At 42.8% G+C, this 22,849-nt stretch overlaps 1 protein-coding gene across 2 annotated transcripts; it reads left to right on the plus strand.

The window, feature by feature from the left end:
* The first annotated feature begins 1,959 nt into the window (after window positions 1-1,959).
* Window positions 1,960-21,774, plus strand: nanp (N-acetylneuraminic acid phosphatase). 2 transcript variants are annotated; one of them, XR_009445669.1, is made up of 2 exons: window positions 1,960-2,100; window positions 15,900-16,014. XR_009445669.1 is itself a non-coding variant. In XM_059645194.1 (2 exons), exons 1-2 carry the CDS (start codon window positions 1,970-1,972, stop codon window positions 16,548-16,550), a joined length of 753 nt encoding a protein of 250 aa, XP_059501177.1. In that variant the 5' UTR covers window positions 1,960-1,969; the 3' UTR covers window positions 16,551-21,774. The 2 variants fall into 2 exon arrangements, 1 of the variants encoding a protein (XP_059501177.1); XM_059645194.1 differs by having other exon boundaries at window positions 1,960-2,071; window positions 15,900-21,774.
* Window positions 21,775-22,849: the final 1,075 nt, after the last annotated feature.

The raw sequence follows: 22,849 nt of genomic DNA on the forward strand, positions 1-22,849 counted from the left end.
TCTCCACCTATCTTCTCCTCTATCCATCTCCCCCTCTGCCTCTTCCCCCTTTTCCCATGAAGGCTCTAGGCCCGAAACATAAGCTTTTATGCTCCTAAAATGCTGCTTGGCCTGCTGTGTTAATCTAGCTCCACACTTTGTTATCCCAGCTATTATAGTGAATGGATTGCCACCCATGCCAGTATACATTCCCTCAGACAATGGTTCACGGTATTCCCAATCTGGTCTGACTACTGCGTTGTACAATTTTAGTAAAACTCCCTACTTTTATATTCTATTTCCTTTGAAACAAAGGCCAACATTCAATTTAACTATTCCCCACTACTCACCAAGTTTAAATGCTAGCTTGGCCTGATTCATGGTTCAAATTCAATAGGATGCTACCTTGTTAGGAGGAAATGTGCTCCAATCCAAGATAACCCACAAATAATACTTTTTTTTTTAAAAAATTCATTCAGAGGATGTTTTGGAACAATTTCACCTCCTTGATTCCTAAAGAGGGTGAACGAAACATGAGTAGGTTTACATTATTGCCATTATGATTTTAAAAAAAATACAATGAAACATTTTGCATCTGAGGTCTTTTAATGTAATAAAATAGGGCTTTAGTCCTGATTATAAAAAATTGGTACTTGACTGGACTTGGACCAGGAACTCCAGTTTTTGAAAATGCTGTCAAGAAATTTACAGTTCAGATTAGTAGAAACGTGAATTTGTATAACTTCTTCAGAGATAATGGGAACTGCAGATGCTGGAGATTCCAAGATAATAAAATGTGAGGCTGGATGAACACAGCAGGCCAAGCAGCATCAGATGCTGCTTGGCCTGCTGTGTTCATCCAGCCTCACATTTTATTAATTTGTATAACTTGTTGGCTGAAATGAGAATTTCAACTTGTTGGGGGATTGTCACATGACATCTAATGTTAATACACTTGATGAACTTTAAACTTTTTAAATGTGATCATTTTACGCTTACATTCACTAGTTTCAAAAGATAAACTGCATCCCTTTTGCCTGCATCACTGAACAGACTAGCAACACTGCTGTTTACTGTACGTGTCATAGTACCAGAATGGCCCATCTCCGGCCACTGATGGTGAAGAAAAGTAACAAATCACTTAAGAGAGATAATGGGAGCTGCAGATGCTGGAGAATCCAAGATAACAAAGTGTGGAGCTGGATGAACACAGCAGGCCAAGCAGCATCTCAGGAGCACAAAAGCATACGTTTCGGGCATAGACCCTTCTTCAGAAATGTTCATCCGGCTCGACACCTTGCTATCTCAGATTCTCCAGCATCAGCAGTTCCCACTACCTCTGGTGTAATGAAAGGAAGCAGCTCTCCAGATTGCTGAAAATACAGGTCAACAAACAGCCGAGGTCCCACCCACCAAACCTCAGTCCTGTATCACAACTATTTCCGAATCAATCAAGGGTCCCGTCCCGAAACGTCAGCCTTCCTGCTCCTCTGATGCTGCCTGGTCTGCTGTGTTCATCCAGATCCACACTGCGTTGTCTCTGACTCCAGCATCGACAGTTCCTGCTATCTCTGAGACTCCAAACCTTAACCAGCTTCCCTTGGCAGAGATGCTGCCGGACCCGCTGCATTTCTCCGGCACTCCTGCCTGTCCGCACCTCAGACAATTGGTAATGAAATGCGCGGAACAGTTTCTCTTAAACTGGAAAGTGACCCTGTGTAAACTTCTGAATGATGCAACCTGCCCATCCCCCGTTCGACATGCACCCACCCAGGCCACAGAAGACCAACCGCCGTGTCTGCACGCGCACTTCCCCTTCCTCCTCTCCAGGCCAACCGCCGCGCGGGACGTGCACGCGTACTTCCTCCAGTCCCTCCGGGCCAACAGCCGCGCGTTTGCGTGCACGTGAGCGTGCGCGTGCACATGCCTCCCCCTCCCCGGCTAACCGTCACGTCGGGAGACTGCGCGCGCGCGCACAGCTGCCGGTGCGATGGCTGCTGAAGGAAGTGGATGTGGCATTGATGCGCTTTTATTCGACTTGGATAACACACTGATCGATACCGCCGGGGCCGGGAGGCAAGCGGGGCAGCAGGTATCCGGGATCGGGGGCAGTTATTGGCGGTATGGGCTTCCTCAATCCTCCCCTCCTCAAAAAGAATCATTCCGTCCTCGGTGGTGCATCACCCGGAGTTATTGTGGAAACTGCACTTCCTGGGTATAGGCCTCTTTCCCGTCCAAGCAGCAGCAGCCTCCACTGGTCCGGCAGCCAGGTTGACAGGACTGTTAAGAAGGCATACAGTGTTTTAGCTTTTATTAACAGAGGGATCGAGTTCCGGAACCAAGAGGTTATGGTGAAGCTGTACAAAACTCTGGTGTGGCCGCACTTGGAGTATTGCGTACAGTTCTGGTCACCGCATTATAAGAAGGATGTGGAAGCTTTGGAAAGGGTGCAGAGGAGATTTGCTAGGATGTTGCCTGGTATGGAGGGAAGGTCTTATGAGGAAAGACTGAGGGACTTGAGGCTGTTTTCATTAGAGAGAAGGTTGAGAGGTGACTTAATTGAAATCTATAAAATAATCAGAGCGTTAGATAGGGTGGATAGGGAGAGCCTTTTCCTAGGATGGTGATGGCGAGCATGAGGGAGCACAGCTTTAAATTGAGGGGTGAAAGATATAGGACAGATGTCAGAGGTAGTTTCTTTACTCAGAGAGTAGGAAGGGAATGGAATGCTTTGCCTGCAATGGTAGTAGATTCGCCAACTTTAGGTACATTTAAGTCGTCATTGGACAAGCATATGGACGTACATGGAATAGTGTAGGTTAGATGGGCTTGAGATCAGTCTGACAGGTGGGCACAACATCGAGGGCCGAAGGTCCTGTACTGTGCTGTAATGTTCTATGTTCTATGTTATTTTCTTCTGCCTCCCATGCACTTCTCGGTAAGACTATATGGCGTAGGAGCAGAGTAGGCCATTTGACCCATCGGGCCTGTTCCACCATTCAGTGAAATCGTGGCTGATCGCATAACCCTCAACTCCACTTTCCCCATAACCTTTTGATTCCCTTACTGGTTATAAAAGTGTCTGTCTCAGCCTTGAATATACTTAAAGACCCAGCCTCTACAGCCCTCTGCAGTCAAGAATTCCACATATTGAATACCTTTAAAAAAAACTCATCTGTCTTAAATAGGCAAATTTTGCTCTGAAATTTGTACTGTGTGTACCTAGACTAACCCACATGGGCAATATTTAGCCCATCAAGTCCCACAAAGAATATTATCTGATTCAATAAGGTTACCTTTCATTCTTTTAAACTCCAATTAGTATAGGCCCAACCTTCTCAACTTCTCTTCACAAGACAGACCCTGCATGCTAGCAATCAATCCTGCAAATCTTCTGTGAATTCCTGCAATGCCAGTACAGATTTCTGTAGATGATGGGACTAAATTTACTCTGTGTGGGCTAACTAGTGCCTTGCATAACATTAGCAACATTTCCTTTTATATTGTACTTTCCCTTTGAAATAAAGGCCAAATATTTGCTTTCCTTATTACCTACTGAACATGCTAACGTTTTGTGATTTATGCACAAGGACCTTTATGCTGCAGATTTCTGCAGTCTTTTTCCATTTTAACAATGTTCAGCTCCTTAATTCTTCCTGTCAAAATGCATAACCACACATTTTCCCATATTATATACTATCTGCCAAGTTTTTGTCCACTCCCTTACCCTATTCCCTCTGTGTAACTCACTTAACTTATCTATACCCTACTGTATATTCTTATCCTCACCACTTGCCCTTCCACATATTTGTGTCATCTGCAAACTTGGCAGTAGTACGTGCACTTCCCTCGTTCAAGACACTTATACATATTCTCAATAATCATGGCCCCAATACATATCCCTGTGGCATTTCACAAGTTACAGGGTGCCTGTTAGCTCAAATCTGCCTTTTATTAGTTAATCAATCCTCAGTACTGTGTTGTTAGAGATAATGGGAACTGCAGATGCTGGAGAATCCAAGATAACAAAGTGTGGAGCTGGATGAACACAGCAGGCCAAGCAGCATCTCAGGAGCACAAAAGCTGACGTTTCAGGCCTAGACCCTTCATCAGAAAAGTTACATCCTTCTATAATAGACTCAATGTTTTCCTAATTACAGATGTTAAGCCATATTTTCCAGTTTTGTCTCTCTCATTTGGAATAAGGGTGTTATATTGGCAGTTTTCTAATCCTCTGGGACTTCTCCAGAATCTAAGGGTTCTTGGAAAATCACTACCAGTGCATTCTCTCTGTGTAACTGATTACTTTTAAATACTAAGGATTTTTTTTAACAGGTCCAGGGGACTTAGCATTCATTAACGCCATTAGTTTCTCTGGTACTTATTGCTCTAGAGATAGAGATTGTTTTTTATTTCCTGCCCCATGCTTTTGCCTGTTCAATATTTAGTATTTTTTGAATGTTGTAAAGAGTCTTCTGCCATGAAGACTAATGCAAAATATTTATTCAGTTCCAGTGCCATTTCCTGTTTGCCCATTATTATTTCCCCAGTCTCATTCTCTAAAGGGTCCGTGTTCACTTTGGCAAGTTTCTTTCTTTTTAGTTTTAAAGAAGTTGTTGCTGCATTTTTACACTACTTGCTAGTTTGTGCTCAAAGCATATTTTCTCCCTTGTTATTATATGTTGATCATTTTTTTTAAAACAACAAAGCTTTCCCAAACCTCTATTTTACTATTAATCATTGCCACACTAAATCATCCCACCCACCCCCCTCCCACCACCACCACCATCAGTTGGAAACCATCCCTAAACTTTGGTTTACCGTGGTGACTTTATCACCTTCCTTCAAGGTTTTTCTTCCCCTCCTTGGAAAATATTTTTCTTGTGAAACATGAACATTCTTAATCATTCTTAAATGTTTGCCATTATTCAACCACCTTTTCTGCTACAGCCCTTCCCAATCCACTCATTCCTTTGCACCCTAATTTAGGCTGAGCACAGTTGTTTCCAATGCAAGATTTTCCCTCTTAAACTGAATGCTAAATTCTGTCATGTTATGGTCTCTGTTACCTCGGATATTTTCATAGTGTTATACACACCATGGAAACAAGCCCTTCGGTCCAACTTGTCCATGCTGACCAGATATCCTAAATAAATTTAGTCCCATTAGCCAGCATTTGGTCCATTTCCTTCGGAATCCTTTCTAATTATATGTCCATCCAGATGCTTTTTAAATATTGTAATTGTACCAGCTCCCACTACTTCCTCTGGCAGCCCATTCCATACACATCCCACCCTCTGGGTGAACAGGTTGCCCCTCAGGTGCCTTTTAAATCTTTCCCCTCTCACCTTAATCCTATGCCCTGTATTTCCCCAGCCTCAGAAAAACACCTTGTCTATTTATCCTATCCATGCCTGTCATGATTTCGTAAACCTCTATGAGGTCATTCCTCAGCCTTTGAAGCTCCAGGGAAAATAGGCCTATTCAGCCTCTCCCTTTCATTCAAACCCTCCAACCCTGGCATCATCCTTGTAAATCTTTTCTGAACCCTTTCAAGTTTCACAACACCCTTCCTGTAGCAGGGTGACCAGAACTGCACACAGTATTCCAAAGTGGCAAACCAATGTCCTGCTACATGACTTCTCTACTCCTATACTCAATGCATTGTCCAATAAAGGCAAGCATACCAAATGCCTTCATCACTATTCTATTTACCTGCAGCTCCACTTTCAAGGAACTATGAAACTGAACTCCAAGGTCTCTTTGTTCAGCAGCACTCCCCAGGACCTTACCATCAGGCATATAAATCCTACCCTGATTTGCCTTTCCAAAATGCAACACCTTGCATTTATCTAAATTAAACTCCAAATGCCACCAAATGCACATTGGCCGATCTGATCAAGATCCTGTTATACTCTGAGGTAACCTTCTTTGCTGTCCACTACACCTCCAATTTTGGTGTCATCTGCAAACCTTCTAATCATACTTCCGATGTTCTTTAATTTATTAAACAATCCTCATTACACATCCAAACTAGCCTGATCCCTGTTTGGATCTGCAACGCATTGTTCTCAAAAACTGTTCCAACTGCACTATGAATTCTTCACAGCTGCCTCTGTGAATTTGAGTTTCCCAATCTACAAGATGACTAAAGTCACCCATGATCAATGTAATGCCTCTTTTTAATGTCATTATTTCCTGATTTATTCTGTACCACAGTATAGTGATAGTTAAGGGGCCTATAGACTCTTTCTACCAGTGTCTTCTTGCCTTTGTTATTTCTTACCTCCACCCACATGCATTCCGCACCTTCCAATCCAAGACCTTTCCTGCATGCATTTTGCAGAACATGTACATTCTGTCTGCAAAAATGATCCTGAGCTTCATGTTGCCTGCCACTTCAACATACCACAGTTGCCAACATCTCTGACCTGGGCTTTCTGCAGTGCACCAGCAAAGCTTAACACAAGCTAGAAGAACAGCATCTCTTTTTCTGCATGAGGGCCCTGCAGTCTCCAGGACTCAATAACAATAATTTTAGAGCCTAAGCACCATTTCCTGTGTCCTTAACCCAACTCCCTCATATCAGGCCTTGTCATTCACATGGGCTGCCACCACAACTACCCCATGATTATTTACAAATGGTCCCAGTTAGCAGCTATTGAATCCCCCAGGCTGATATTTACACAAAACTTTGTTTGTCCAACTGTTGCCGGCCTCCTTCTCTCTCTGGGCTTCATCTCTACTTATTGTTTACTCTCCCCCTCCCACCCTATCTTCAGGATTTATACCAACCTGTACACAGCTACAATCAGCTCTGAAGAAGGGTCACTGAACCCAAAATGTTAATTCTGCTTTCTGTCCACAGATACTGCCAGATCTGCTGAATTTTCCCAGTAATTCGTGTTTTTGTTGCCTGTTTCCAGTATCTGAAGTTCTTTGTTTCTTTTTTGTTTACCTTTTTCCCTTCCTCCACTTAACTCCCTGAAGCACTGAACTCCTGTATTCAAGATACTTTCTGATCAAGAGTTGAGATGACACACCTCTGGAGCAGGTTTGACTGAGAGCTAGGGACGCTACCATTGTGCCACAGGAGTCCCATAACTCCAGGACTCTATTACAAGATGTATTAAGTTGGCTACTTAGACATGCTCTGAAGGCAAAAGGCCTCTCTGAGTCACTTAGTAAGGATCCAGTTTCATTTGGTTCTTAATTAAAATACCCCTCCACTGGAACCTTGGGTAAAAGGGCTGTGCTTAGGGAAAAAAAAATACTTAAATATAGAAATTAAATTGTGGCTTTCAGATACAGACTAACTACAAACTAAATTAGGTCAAATAAAAATTGGAAGAAGTGCAGATTCTGTAAAGCAGAAACAAAAAATAGAAATTGCTGAGAAAGCTCAGCAGACCTGGCAGCATCTGTGGACAGAAATCATAGCTAATGTTTTGGGTCAGTTGACCCCTCCTTGGAATTGGAAGAACTGCGGATGTTGTAGATCAGAAATAAAAATAGAAATTGCTGGGAAAGCTCAGCAGGTCTAGCAGCATTTGGGTTGAGTGATCCTTTCTCAGTCCTGAGGAAGGGTTACTCAATCTGAAGCATTAACTCTGATTTTTCTCCACAGATGATGCCAGTCCAGCCATGCTTTTCCAGCAATTTCTAAATTGGGTTTTTATAAAATAAATCTTTCTGGACTTTGACAGTAACGCATGCACTCATGCCTGAGTCAAATTGAGTACTTTAGCTGAATTTATATCCTCCTAACACAAAGGCCTAACTGAATCACTTAATGAGGAGATAAGTTTGGTGGGGCAGGAGCAGACGGAGACAGTGGCTCGACCAGAGCATTCAGGTTTGTGAATTTTGGGAAGGAGATAGAAGCAGGCAGTGCGGGGTTGGGGAACGAAGAGGCTGGAGGCTGTGGGTGGGAGGTCACCTGAGGTGATGAGGTTGTGGAAGGTTTGGGAGATGATGGTTTGGTGCTCGGGGGTGAGATCATGATCCGGGGGCGGTAGGAGGAGGTATCCGAGAGTTGGCGCCTGGCCTCAGCGATGTAGAGGTCAGTGTGCCATACTACAACTGCGCCTCCCTTGTCCGCGCGTTTTGTGATGAGGTTGGGATTGGAGCGGAGGGAGTGGAGGGCTGCATGTTCTGCAGGGGAGAGGTTGGAGTGGGTGAGAGGGGTGGAGAGGATGAGACGATTGATGTCTTGACTGCAGTTGGAGATGAAGAGATTGAGGGAGGGTAGGAGGCCTTGGGGTGGTGTCCAGGAGGAGGGCTTGTGTTGGAGGCAGGAGAAAGGGTCAGTAAAGGGAGGGTTAGGTTCACGGTTAAAGAAGTAAGCGTAGAGGCGGAGACAGTGGAAAAACTGCTCAATATCCAATCGTGACCGGTACTCATTGATGTGTGAGTGGAGGGGGTCAAGGGTGAGCCCTTTCCTGAGGACTGACCGTTGATCCTCAGTAAGGGGAAGGTCTGGGGGAGTTGGTGAAGACTTGGCAGGGCTCAGTGTTGCTGTCCTCCTCTGGAGCTGCTAGCTATGGAGGTGGTGGGCGGAGCGATGTCATCGGCAGTGGTGGGCGGGGTTGCATTGGCGTCTGTGGTGGGTGGAGTTGCGTCTGTGTCCATGATGGGCGAAGCGGCGTCAGCAGTGGGCGGAGCGGGGTAGGCGGTGGCAGCAGCAGTGACGGTAGTGTCTGTGGTGTTGGTCTCGGAAACGGAGGGGTTGGTTTCAGCAGCTGTCCCGGAAGTGGTGTACCCGGCGGTAGCGGAAGTGACGTCATCTGTGGCTTCTCCGACAGTAGCCACATGGCCAATGGGTACATTGTGAGGAAGGTCATGGGTATGGCTGGGGATTTGAAAGGTGGAGGAAGCCCGTTTTGGATGGTAGGCACCAGTAAGTTTACAGTACTTGGGGATTTTAGTGTCCAATAAAGCTGAGTAGAATTGTGAGTTCAGGTTGTGGATCCTATGAAGAATAAAAAACAGGAGAGGTCCTTTGCAGGTCTGGGAGAAGGAGGCTCTGAGCTGGGGGAGGCTTGAATATAGTGCCTGGAGATGCTGGCACATTGCTGCGAGTGTGTTTCAGGAGTCGCAGGGAGAAAGGCTTCTGAAGGGTCTCAGTCTTCTGAATGAAGATATTGTCATGGTTGGGGCCAAATTGGGAAGACTTGAATGTGGACTGCAGTCCATTGAGGATGATCTGGTTCCGTAGGCAGGTACTAAGAAAGGTGATGTGGCTGTAGTACCTGGTTTGCTTCAGGACAAGGTCAAGCAGTTTCAAGGCCAAAGAGATTGAGAGAGTTGCAGTCGGAGAGAGATCCCTGAGGTTTTTAGGCATCCTTAGAAGAGGGTTCGCAGTGGGGTTAAAATTATATCAGAGATAATAGGAACTGCAGATGCTGGAGAATCCGAGATAATAAAGTGGAGAGCTGGATGAACGCAGCAGGCCGAGCAGGAAGGCTGACGTTTCGGGCCTAGACTCTTCATCAGAACTTCATTATAACATCATGAGGATGCTGTTTCAGTAAGTTGCTCTTTCACTGGAACCTTTTAAGGGGAAAAAATATTAAGCTTCCCTGAGGGTTCTTCTAGTTTTCTAATCAACCCATTCAGACATGTAATTATACTACACTGGAGTGCTGAGACCTGAACCTGGGTCTCCTGGCCAAGAGGTGAGGACCACAAGAGTCCACCACCAAAACTGCCACTATCCTATCCTTTTTAATTTGTTAATGGGGTGTGGGTGTCACTAGCTAAACCAGCATGTGCCTAGCCCTGAATGCCTGGAGAAGTATTACTGAGTTGCTACACTGAACTACTGCAGTATTTAAGAATGTAGGTGTACTTTTTTTTTAGGGAATTCCATGAATTTGAAAAGACAGTGAAGGAATAGTGATAAATTTCCAAGTCAGGCTGTGTGACTTGAAAGAGGTAGCAGGTTTGGAAGATGCTTTTGAAGGATCCTAGTTAAATTACTAGAGATCATCTTATACATTGGACACACTACTGGTCATGTGTGTTGATGGAGGAGACAGTGAATGTTGCAGAGGTGGATGGAGTGCAAGTTAAGCAGGATAGTTTGTCCTGGATAGTGTCGACATTCTTGTCTGTTTTGGAGATGTATCCATCCGGGCAAGTACAGCATACTCCATTTCCTTCCTAACTTGAGCTTTATGGGCATGGTTTAGGGAGACAGGAACAACATTCCCTCCAAGCTGTACAGCTGTTGAAGAACTGAGAAGGAACATAGCACAGGAGGTGAGTTACTCACCACAGAATTCATAGCCTCTCACCAGCTCTTGTAGCCGCAATACACCCTGAATGCTCCCTGTGATAGCAAAATTAACATTCTCAGCAATTTCTGAGTAAAGCTATTTCTATTGTATTCCCTGTTTCTTGCTATTATTCTTACATTAACAGCTCTTAATTTTGTTTCACTCCATAACTGAAAACACTTTTTCATTACAAGAGTAAAACACTTTGCATGCTGGAAATAATAAAACATAATAAACAGAATGCTGAAACTACTCAATTAATAGTAGCAGACTGTAGTGACTATCAGACAATATTTGAGCAGACAATGTTCCAATTTCACAATGAAGACATCCTTTATTGTGTTTAGTGCATGGTGAATAGGACAAACTTAGATCTAGCATTTAAAAGCATGATGTACATGGTGCTGTAGGCCATCAGTAACAGCTGAACTATTCAAAAGCCAAATGTAACCACATCCCTTCCATATCCTTTGCTCTATCATTATTAAAGTGAGGAACCAGCCTTTGTTCAGTGAGAAATTTAGGAAAGAATGTCCAGAAAAAATTGTATTTGTATAGAGCCTTTCATGGCTACCAGATGTGCCAAACCATTTTACAATAAATAAAGCACTTTACTCTTGCTACTACATTTCTCACAAGTGATTAATTGGCACAGCAAGCTTTCATAAACAGCAGTGCCTTAATGATCAGATTGTCTGTTTTATGATATTAATTAAGAGGTAAAATTGTACAGGGCACCGGGAATAGTTACACATACTTTGTGTCCATGTCGGAAAGACTATTTCTGCACAGCTGCAATTTTTCACCATGTAAGTGATCAATCATTTTGGTAGCAACAACTGCGAAATGGACTATGTAACATTTACCAACATTATCCTCCCTTTGCCCAGCGAATTTTGTTAAAGACTGGATCTGTGATCACTGAAACAGCTGTGTCAATGTAGTTTGAGATAGTAGGAACTACAGATGCTGGAGAATCTGAGATAACAAGCTGCAGAGCTGGATGAACCCAGCAGGCCAAGCAGCATCAGAGGAGCAGGAAGGCTGACATTTCAGGCCTAGACCCTTCATCCAGCTCTACACTTTGTTATCTCAGATTCACCAGCATCTACAGTTCCTACTATCTCTTGTAGGTGGACTTTATAGGGTTTGCACTCTCCTGGATTCTGGCCTTTGAGTTCTCTTACATAATTTAGGTCTAGTGGGACTCTTATGCTGTCTCCAATCTGCATACCAACAGCAACTGTAATGGCTTGCCAGTCCAGATCCTAAAGAAGAAGTGGTGGATGCGAGCACAGTCACAACGTTCAAAATCCATTTGGATGGATAAATGAATAGTTTAGTTTTGGGGGGATATGGCCCATGAGCAGGCAGATAGGACTAGTTTAGTTTGTGATTATATTCAGCACCGGTTGGATGGAAGGGTTTGTTTCCATGCTGTGTGACTCTATGAACCTTTATCCCTCTGCAGACTTTGTGTCCTCTGTGCACTTTGCTCCACCGCTCTGTATCATCTGTGAATTTTGGGACAATACACTTTGTCCCCAGCTCTAAATCATTATGTAAATTTTAAACAATTATTGTCCTAATACTGATCCCTGAGGCACACCAGTAGCCACTGATTGATTGCCAAACAGAGAAAAATTCCATTTTTCCCTACTGTTTTGAGCCATGCATACTTGTGGTTAGATCACGATTCCCAGAAGTACGCTACAATTGTACCAATATACAAGACTGCCATTTCGGGCATTGCCAGCCTGTGCAATTTTTCAGCAGATGATGGAGAACATTTTACAAGGTCTGTCCTAGTTTGGCATTTATTCTGATGACTGGCTAATAACCAGGAACAACAACAGGGAGCACTTCGAGAACTTGGACGTAGTCCTTAGACATTTTTCCCAGGTGAGCTTGTGCCTTAGAGGGGAGAAACATGTGTTCCAGGCACCCTAGATGATCTGCTTGGGCTACAGAGTCGACAAGACCAGGTTAGATCTGTTGGAAGATCAAGTGATGGCAATCAAAGGTCCTGGGCTCCCACATCTATACCAGAGCTTGGGTCTTTCCTTGGTTTGGTGAATTATTGTGGAAAGTTCACAGATAACCTGGCCTCTATCCTGGCACACTCGCATCAGCTCTTAGAAAAGAGTCAGCCATGGAAATGGTCACATAGCTAAGCCATTGCTTTCAGGGAAAAGAAGAAACAGTAATTATCCTCCAAGATGTTGGCATGCTGTGATCCTAAATATTGATATGCGATGCCTCCCCAAATAGCCCAATGGAGTGGTACACCCAACAGCGTATGCATCCAGGATTGTGGCAATTGCAGAGCACAAATATGCCCAGACAGAGAGGAAGGTTTGGCAGTCATAGTCAGAGTCAGGAAGTTCCATCAATACCTTTATGAATGTAAATTTTAGACCATAAGACATAGGGGTGGGAGTAAGGCCATTCGGCCCATCAAGTCCACTCAGCCATTTAAATCATGGCTGATGGGCATTTCGACACCACTTCCCTGCACTCCCCCCGTAGCCCTTGATTCCTTTTGAGATCAAGAATTTGTCGATCTCTGCCTTGAAGGCATCCAACGTCCCAGCCTCCACTGCACTCTGCGGCAATGAATTCCACAAGCCCACCACTCTCTGGCTGAAGAAATGTCGTCTCACTTCTGTTTTAAATTTACCCCCTCTAATTTTAAGGCTATGCCCACGGGTCCTAGTCTCCCCGCCTAACGGAAACAACTTCCTAGCGTCCACCCCTTCTAAACCATACATTACCTTGTAAGTTTCTATTAGATCTCCCCTCAACCTTCTAAACTCTAATGAGTACAATCCCAGGATCCTTAGCCGTTCATCATACGTTAAACCTATCATTCCAGGGATCATTTGCGTGAATCTCTGCTGGACACGCTCCAGGGCTAGTATGTCCTTCCTGAGGTGTGGGGCCCAAAATTGGACACAGTATTCTAAATGGGGCCTAACTAGAGCCTTATAAAGCCTCAGAAGCACATCACTGCTTTTATATTCCATTAATTTTGTGGTAATAAAGTACCAGATTGGTGGCAAGAGTGATTGTCCTGAGCAATGGTCACTGCCAGATACTGGCTGAACTCTGGTAGAGTTATCCAGGAGTTTCCCAAATGAAGATGTTGGCAAGAAGTTATGGCTGGTGGAACAGTGCCCAAAGTGCCACCAAGTATAGAATTACCACCAGCAGCTCCCCCATTCATGGGAATTGCCAAGTAAATCCTAGATTCAGTTACACATTAACTGTACAGGTATTTTTATGGGGCTCAATGTTCTTTGTCATTTTGGATACCCAATCGAAGTGGCTGGACATGCATAGAGTTCATTCATCAAACGTGGGGATGACAATAGAAAAACTGCGTGCATCTTTTGCAATACACTGACGGAAGTGTTGGTCACAGAAAACAAGCCATTGTTTACCAGCAGGGAATTTGTGTATTTACTGAAGTTGAATGTTGTTTGACATATACAGACAGCTCCATATCATTCATCATCCAATGATCTGGCAAAAACAGCAGTCTAAATTTTGAAGGCAAGCTTAAAAGAAAGAGCCTACAATTTCACTAGATACCAAACTGCTTTGGTTCCTACTTGATTATAGGACCACCTTTCAGGCAACAGGGATATAGGAATAGCTCTAGCAGCATTCCTAATCGGGAGAAGATTGCGTATCACGTTAACTCTGATGTTTCTGGAGTTTTGGGGTGGGGGTGGGGGCGTAGAGCTATCTAACGACACTGAATAAATACTCTGCTAAGTAAGACAGATTTATTTCAGGGGATAAAGTTTGATGTGGGAACCACGGGAATGGCCCTGCATGGTTAAGAGGCATGGTTGAGGTGAAATCACGTTCAGTGATGTATGAAGTTCAGGTAGGTGTGGTGGTCCTGAATAAGCACATGCACCATATTAAACCTTCAAACTTGCAGACAGGGTGGGAGCAAAACTTACCCACCTCCTCCGAACAGTCAGAAAGACTGCCGGAACCAGTGGGATATCTCTCTCTGTCAAGTATTGAAGAGCTCTCAGAATCTGAAGGGACACAGCAGATGTTGCCACCTGAAGAAGAGAATTAATTTCTTCAAAGGTTCTACTGATACAAGAGGCAAACTACTGTGCATTACACGTCTGCATCAGGCAGAGTTGGAAGAACGTGACACAGTGCCAAAATGCCCCAGGAGGAGCTACAAAAAAAGGCCTATGTCCTTGGACTCAGAGGTGGAGGAATATAGTGATTATAATGTCCACTTGGAGCTCATAGAATATGAGTTTCCTGATTGAAGCTCTTAATCTAGTCCAATCTGTAAGCCCTGACTCTCAAATTAAAAACAGGACTGTCAAACATTCTGTCACTCAGAGAGCTAGCACTGACTGACCTGAATCAGTGTCAAGGACTTTAATTACACATGGAAAGGGTAATTTGATGACGAGATACTGGCCTCTGGAATTATTTCAGACTTTATCAAATATTTTCTGTAAATCCACATAATTAGACCTTCCCTTGACTACTAGATAATCTGCCTCTTCAAAAAATTCAATTTGGTTTGCTTTCAATTTTTTTTTGGTTTTTTTTCTTGGCTTATATTCCAATTTCTTTGGTTCTTGCATGAATCACGAAGGGTCTAGAAAATGTTCGTTATGTGGTCTGTTGGCAACCCTAAGTTCTAGTGATTCTGTCTCAGGCAGCATGCTGTCCTGATATTTACAATGGACAAAAATGCACTGTCTTCTGTATGCATTTGCTAAAACCACATGCAATTAATGGCAAGCAAACAATATAAACAGGGTGCAAAACTACTGCATTCCCAGCATATGACAAGTTATTTTAACGTTAGGGATCATTCTTGGAATGCTCTCGTTAAATAGCTTTTCAGGGAATATCTTGTTTTCAACAGATCAAATGCTTTTATGTAAGAAATGGGAATGCATTAAATACAAGTGAAAAGTACACTGAAAAAGTGTATGCAAGCACCACAGATAACTCAATTTTCAAACAGTTATGCCTGTCCTCCTTTTGTGTCTCTGGTTGATGCTCTATAACTACAAATCTGAAAAAAAATTTGTTTTTGAGGAGTTTCCATCTCAAGCCAATTAGTGTTCAGCAATCAGCTCTGAAAACTCTGCTCATACTATGGTAGTTATTTTCCTTTCCTTTGTCTGGCAAGGATAGCTGTGGTAAGTTCTTTCACAGCTGTTGAGACAATCCACAGTATTCTTCAAAAAGATCAATTTGCCCAATCTCCAAATCTTAATAGACCCTTGCAAGATCTCAAGGATCCAGATCTACATCTTCACCAAATAAATTGTTTTCTTCATGGTATGTGCCATATCTGTGTAATATGCTTTATTGAAATCTGTCTATTAATTGTTGAGCTGTATTGCTTAAAGATAAACAGTCAGACAGGTTAAATATTACCTCCGTGTACCTAGTGTGGCGAAGGTGAACATAATACACTTGCCCAGTGACTTTCATGAATCGCAATCCTTAAAATAATTTGTGGCTTTGTATATGCAAATTTGGTAGTTTTGATTTGATAGAAGTGGTAAAGAAATGAAAAAAAACCCACATAATTTTAATTCGGATTTATACCATTATTTTCCCTCCCAAAAAACACAGGTAAAGGATCTATTAATAACACAACATGGTTACGAAGAGTCTGCTGCTCACCTCGTCATTGAGAAGTTTTATTTGAAGTTGGAGAATGGGCATCCTAATTCCTCTCTGGAGAGGGATGTTGATAAAGAGCGCACATTACTTTTTGAATTGGCTATACAAGAAACAAAGGGGAGTAAACCAGACAAGAGGTTGGCTGCTGAATGTTATCTTCTGTGGAAAAATACAAGACTCAACCATCTCCATATTCCCGACAAGACGAAAGCCATGTTGAGGAAGCTACGTCAGTCCTACAAGTTGCTTTTACTAACCAATGGGAGTTCCGCAGTACAAAGGGAGAAGATTAATGTTTGCCAATGTGAGCAGTACTTTGACATGATAGTTGTCGGTGGGGAACAGCCAGAGCAGAAACCAGCCAGTTCTATATTTCAACAATGTTTCAGGCTCTTGGAGGTGAAGCCTGGTGCTTGTGTGATGATTGGTGATGATCTAAAGACTGATATTAAAGGTGGGGTGAATGCTGGTGTTAAAGCAACTATCTGGATAAACAACAATAATCTAAAACCTCACAGAGAAAGTGCAATGCCTGACTATACTGTGAAATCAGTTCTAGAAGTTAAGGATATTTTAGAAAACATTAAAGATAAAGTTTAACTAGGAACAGTATAGTCCTTCTATATACTTTACCTACTTTAATGGGAAAAATGCTTAAAAGGTGAAGTTTAAGGATGTACTCTAGACTTTTCTATCTTAATTACTTGGCAGACTGGTATCTAATTTTCATACGTACATCAAACCATTACCCAAATCAAATAATAAATAATTGCCTTCCAAAAATACAATTTAAAAATATAGTGGATCTTTAAATTTTAAAGCTCAGTTGTAGAAGGTTAGAATTCTTTGAAGAGGTAACAAGTATGTTAGACCAGGGAAATCCAGTAGATGTTATCTATCTAGACTTCCAAAAGGCCTTTGACACGGTGCCTCATGGGATGCTGCTGAGCAAGGTGAGGGCCCATGATGTTCGAGGTGAGCGACTGGCTTGGATTGAGGATTGGCTGTCTGACAGAAGGCAGAGAGTTGGGATAAAAGGCTCTTTTTTGGAATGCAAACAGTGACAAGTGGTGTCCTGCAGGGTTCGGTGTTGGGGATTGCAACTGTTCACCTTATATATTAATGATCTGGATGAAGGGACTGGGGGCATTCTGGCGAAGTTTGCCGATGATACGAAGATAGGTGGACAGGCAGGTAGTACTGAGGAGGTGGGAAAACTGCAGAAAGATTTAAACAGTTTAGGAGAGTGGTCCAGGAAATGGCTGATGAAATTCAACGTGAGCAAATGTGAGGTTTTGCACCCTGGAAAAAAAGAATACAAGCATGGACTATTTTCTAAATGGTGAGAAAATTCGTAAAGTAGAAGTACAAAGGGATCTGGGAGTGTTGGTGCAGGATTCTCTAAAGCTTAACTTGCAGGTAGAGTCTGTGATTAAGAAAGTGAATGTAATGTCGTTTTTCTCAAGAGGGTTGGAATATAAAAGCGGTGATGTGCTTCTGAGACTTTATAAAGCTCTAGTTAGACCCCATTTAGAATACTGTGTCCAATTTTGGGCCTCACACCTCAGGAAGGACATACTAGCCCTGGAGCGTGTCCAGTGGAGATTCACGCAAATGATCCCTGGAATGGTAGGTTTAACGCATGATGAACAGCTAAGGATCCTGGGATTGTATTCATTAGAGTTTAGAAGGTTGAGGGGATATCTAATAGAAACTTACAAGATAATGTATGGCTTAGAAGGGGTGGATGCTGGGAAGTTGTTTCCATTAGGTGGGGAGACTAGGACCCGTGGGCACAGCCTTAAAATTAGAGGGGGTAAATTTAAAACGTTAATGAGACAACGTTTCTTCAGCCAGAGAGTGGTGGGCTTGTGGAATTTATTGCCACGGAGTGCAGTGGAGACTGGGACGTTAGATGCCTTCAAGGCAGAGATCGACAAATTCTTGATCTCAAAAGGAATCAAGGGCTACGGGGAGAGTGCAGAGAAGTGAAGTTGAAATGCCCATCAGCCATGATTTAATTGGCGGAGTGGACTTGATGGGCCGAATGGCCTTACTCCCACCCCTATGTCTTATGGTCTAAGAGATACAAGAGTGTTGGAGTTTTTAAACTTTACAATTTTAAAGAATAAAATTTTAGAAATTTCAAACATTCTTAAATACATGGAACTAAATTAGTCATTTGCTATCAATGCTAATATATTAATTTGACAAAAATAACAATGACAAAAGGGAAGTTATTTTAACTGCAGGACATTAATCTTTGTTTTTAGAATGTAGTCAGGCAGCAATTAATTTGTGGCCATTATCAGGAAAAGCAACATGGTCTAAAACCAGTATTCACAAAGAACAGAAATCAGATTGGAAACCATTTGTTCTTTAATTTCTGTGATCTTGATTTTGTTTTAACTTTGTACAAGATTTATGCACATTTGTTTGCTTTCTATTTTAAAAGTTCATGTTTTCCAGTGTATGAGATTTTAAGCTGCAGAATTGTGATATCTGAAGTATCATCTCAGCCGAGTAACTGTGTTTTAGTGCTGACCATACTGAGTGAGGCACCAGATCCCAGCGGATGTCAGCCAGATTAGAGGTTGCACATTGGCAACCCAGTCACAAGAAGGTGGACCAAGTTATCTTTCAGCTCATCCTTCACTGAGAACAGTTTTGAGGCAGCCAATGGTATCCATGAATGAACCAACTACCAACAATCAATAATCAATGCCCTTTTCAAATGATGAATAGGCATTGAAGAAGTGACTTTTTTTCCCTTTAAAAATACCCTTAAATTGTGAATAAATTATTTCACAGAATTATTTCAAATGTATTCAGGCTTCCTAATCATTAACTGTTATAAAGGTTTATGAAACAGTTTATGAAAAGACATGATAGTGTAGAGAGGGGAACCTGAGGGTAGAAATAGGACAGAATCTGGTTGAGGTGTAGGGTGTTTCACCTACCAGCTAGAGTGTCAGTGAAAGACCTACATTGTTTCTGTTTGGGAAGGCTTGCTAAACCATGAGCCATTAAGGCCATGGCCAGAGATTGAAGTTTTGCCAGAATCAGTACTTTGGGGACAGTAGGCTTCTCTTGCTGTTCATTTGGCAGGCTAAAGCTACTGCCAGATCAACAGAGACCAGAGTTTCAGCATCGATAGAAGATGCAGGCCACTATATCAGTACAAAAAAACAAGCAGAGGTGTTGTAACCATCTCCAACCACAAGTGCCAAGTGGCTATTCATTGTGGCCTCTACTTGAGGGGACCCAGCATCAGAGATGCCATTTTTGGCAAGTTCGGTTCACTCCATATGAATACTGAAAAGACCATGAGTCCAAGCAGCATTCTAAAAATATTAGGGAAGGTCTGTGCAACAGCATTAGCCATACCCCAAGCCAAGCTGTTCCAGCACAACACTGAAGGGGAAAAGGTGGAGCAGTGGTATTGTCACTGGACCAATAATGCTGTAGTGAGATAAAGTTCCACCATGGTAGTTGATGAAGTTTCAATCAACAAAAATCCTTGTAAAAGCTAGCCTAATGGCTACCATTGATGATTGTTGTAAAAAAAATCTGGTTCACTAATATTCTTCAGAAAAACAAGTCTTCCATGCTTATTTGAGCTGGCCTACAGCTGACTCGAGACCCACAGCAACATGGGTGCCTCTTAGCTGCTCTCTAAAACTGCCCTAACAATCTAGTCAGTTCAAGTGGGGATGTACAATAGTGACCCCAAACCCATAATCAAATAAAAACAACTACCCAAAAATTGTCCAGGTAAGTCATGTCCACAAAAAGCAAGACAAATGCACCAAGCCAATTAATGCCCTGCGAGTTTGCTCTCAGACATCAGCAAATTGCTGTAACAGTTCTATCGAGCAGTACTTGCTCAGTAATAACCTGCTTAATGGGAAGAGTTTGATTTCTGCTGAGGCCAGTCAGCTCCTGACCTTGTTACAGCATTGGTCCAAAAGTGGACGAATGAGCTGAACTGAAGAGGTGAGGAGACAGTAATTGCTCTTGACATCATGCAGCATTTGGCTGAGTAAGGCACTGAGCCTAGCAAAATAAGAGTCAATGGGATTCAGGGAAAATCTCTCTACTGATTGGGATCATACCTGGTGGTTTGAGGTCAATCATCTAACCCACAAGACATTACTAGAGAGTAGCATCTTATAAATCCTAACATACTGGAGCAATCGGAGTCCAAATACAGCAACCTGGACAACATACAGGCTTGGTCTTACAATTGCCAGTTAACATCAGAGCTTCAATGCCAGGCAGTGATCAGAAACTAAAATGAACCAGACATTTGAAAGCTGTGGCTACAAGAGTACATTAGAGGCTGGAAATTCTGAGCCAAGTAATTCTCCCAAAGCATGTTTATCATTTGCAAAGCACAAGTCAGGAGCATGATGGAATACTTTTCACTTGCTTGGATTAGTATAGCTCCAACAACACTCAAGAGCTTTGACACCATTTAGAATAAAGCAGTCCATTCATTAAAACTTTTATCCACCACTTTGAACTTTCATTTAGTGTACACTATCTACAAAGTGCACAGCCCAATCACCAGGACTGCATCAATAGCAATTTCCAAAAGTGCAGATGTATGGGAGTGCTATTGCCTGTAAGTTCCTCTGCAGGCCCCACACCAACCTGACTTGGAACTATGCCTCCATTCCTTCGATATTGCAGGGTTTAAATCTAGGAACACTTCCCAACAGCTCTGATGTACCAACACCCCATAGACTGCAAAAATTCAATGTGGTAGCTCACCATCACCTTGTGAACGACAATTAGGGATAGGCCACAAATGCTGCTCTAACTGATGATGCCACTATCACTTGAAATGAATTAAACAAAATTGGGACTATACTCTCTGGACCTTAGAAGAATCAGGCATCCTTACGGAAGCACACAGCATTCTGAAGGGGTTTGAGAAGGTAGGTATTGAGCAATGGCTTCTACTAGCCAGTGAGTCTAAAGCATCAGAGCACAGCCTCATGCTAAGAGGCTGATCATTCACAATTGAGATGAGAATTTACTCCACTCAAAGGACATCATGAATCTTTGGAATTCTTTATTCCAGCTGATTATGGATGCTCTATCTTTCAATATTTTAAGATTAAGATAGATTTTTAGTCTCAGGAAATTTATGGATTTGTAGAGCAATAAAAGTGGGTGGAAGCTCAAATCAGCTACAATAATATTTCATGGCACAGCAGACTGGATGGGTCAGTTCCCAGTTAAACAATGCTTCAGTTTTAAAATTCTCCCACTTGTTTTCAAATCCTTCTATGGTCTTTACCCTCCATTTCTCCATAATGTACTTGAGACCTACAACTGAGTCAACAGCATTTCTCTAATTCTGGCCTCTTGAACATCCCCATTTTTAACTGCTGTCCCATTGATGGCCATGGTTCCTGTTGTATAACAGCATAAGAGTCTCAGAGTTCATTCTGAAGAGTACATTAAGCACGGCCCAATATGATATCACAGACTGGAGCAAAAAACAAAACACCTTTGGGCTTCAAAGGTATAAAGACCTAACATTGCCGTCTCCCTCAGTCTTATACCAGTTCATTCATACCAACATAAAAACTGTACCTTGTGATTTATTGCATGATAACTTCTGTGTGTTTAAGAGGCACTTCTTGTTAGACTACCACGTTTTCCTCTTCTACACAAGGCCATCAACGTCCTGTATATCCATACCAAGAAAGAGAATGGCATCAGTAAGTCTACTTGACGATTGTTTTTTATAAAAAAAAATTAATGGGATATGAGCATTGTTGTCTGGCCATTATTTATTGCCGATCTCAGACTGCCCGGGGGGGGGGGGGGCAATTAAGAAACTACACTTCTGTCAATCTGAAGTCACACATAGGCCAGACCAGGCAAGGTTAAAATTTCTGCTCATGGGAGCTTGCTGTGCAGAAATTGAGTGGTGTAATTTCCTTTGGCAGTGTACTCCATTGTGCCAATGCGCTGAGGTCCATGGACTAAAAATATACAAGTTCTCAAACACTTTGGGGCATCCTATGACCATAAAAGGTGCTGAGTGAAATTACAGAATAAATTGTGTACTCAGGGGAAAACCTATTAACTTGAAAGGAAAACAGAGAACCCAAAGGAGGAAATAATGGTTTGGGTTAGGTCTGAACACCTTAGCTCATGCTGCAAAAAACACAATGGACTTGGACTGTTTAGAGTCAGGTGCCTGTTGAAAAACCTACACAAACATCAAATTCTGCAAACCTGGTCCTGTATGGAGTTGGGACTGTCCTCCTTCGGGAGGTGGAGATCTCATCGGGGTTTCCAAAGTCATGAACGGACCTGGGCAGAGTAGGGAGGAAGCTGTCCCTGCTCATAAAAGTAACAAGAACGAGAGGTGAAGTGATCTGCAAGAGAAGCGAGGATGAGTGGTTAGGATGCAGAATGCACTGTTCCAAGGTGTGGGGGAGAGACGTCCAAACTGAAACATTCAAGGTGGTACTAGCTGGTTGGTCTGAAACGACGTGCGTTGGTAAGGGGGTGGGTGGGAGGTGGATATGCAGGAGATTGGCACAAGGGAATGACGTGCATATGACATCCTGTGCTGTGACAATTGTGTGTTTCTGCTTGGACCCAGAAGAGGAGGCTCTGAGCTGGATTCCTCCCCATATTTCAATGGGCAGGTAGACCTAGCTGAGCGAGCTGCAATGTGCCAAGCTGCAGCAAGGGGTCAGTCTTCTCAACCTCTGGCCCATGTGAAGTTCCAATCTCAGGAATCCAAGGCTGTGGGTGACACAGGGAGATTGCAGATGACACAGGGAGATTGCAGACACAAGAGCAATCCATTCTGTGGAATCTGGACTAAGGAGTGAGTGATTTATTTGGTGAGTTAGTATGGTATCAGC

This window comes from Stegostoma tigrinum, chromosome 4, assembly GCF_030684315.1.
Source record: "Stegostoma tigrinum isolate sSteTig4 chromosome 4, sSteTig4.hap1, whole genome shotgun sequence".
Taxonomy (NCBI): Eukaryota; Metazoa; Chordata; class Chondrichthyes; order Orectolobiformes; family Stegostomatidae; genus Stegostoma; species Stegostoma tigrinum.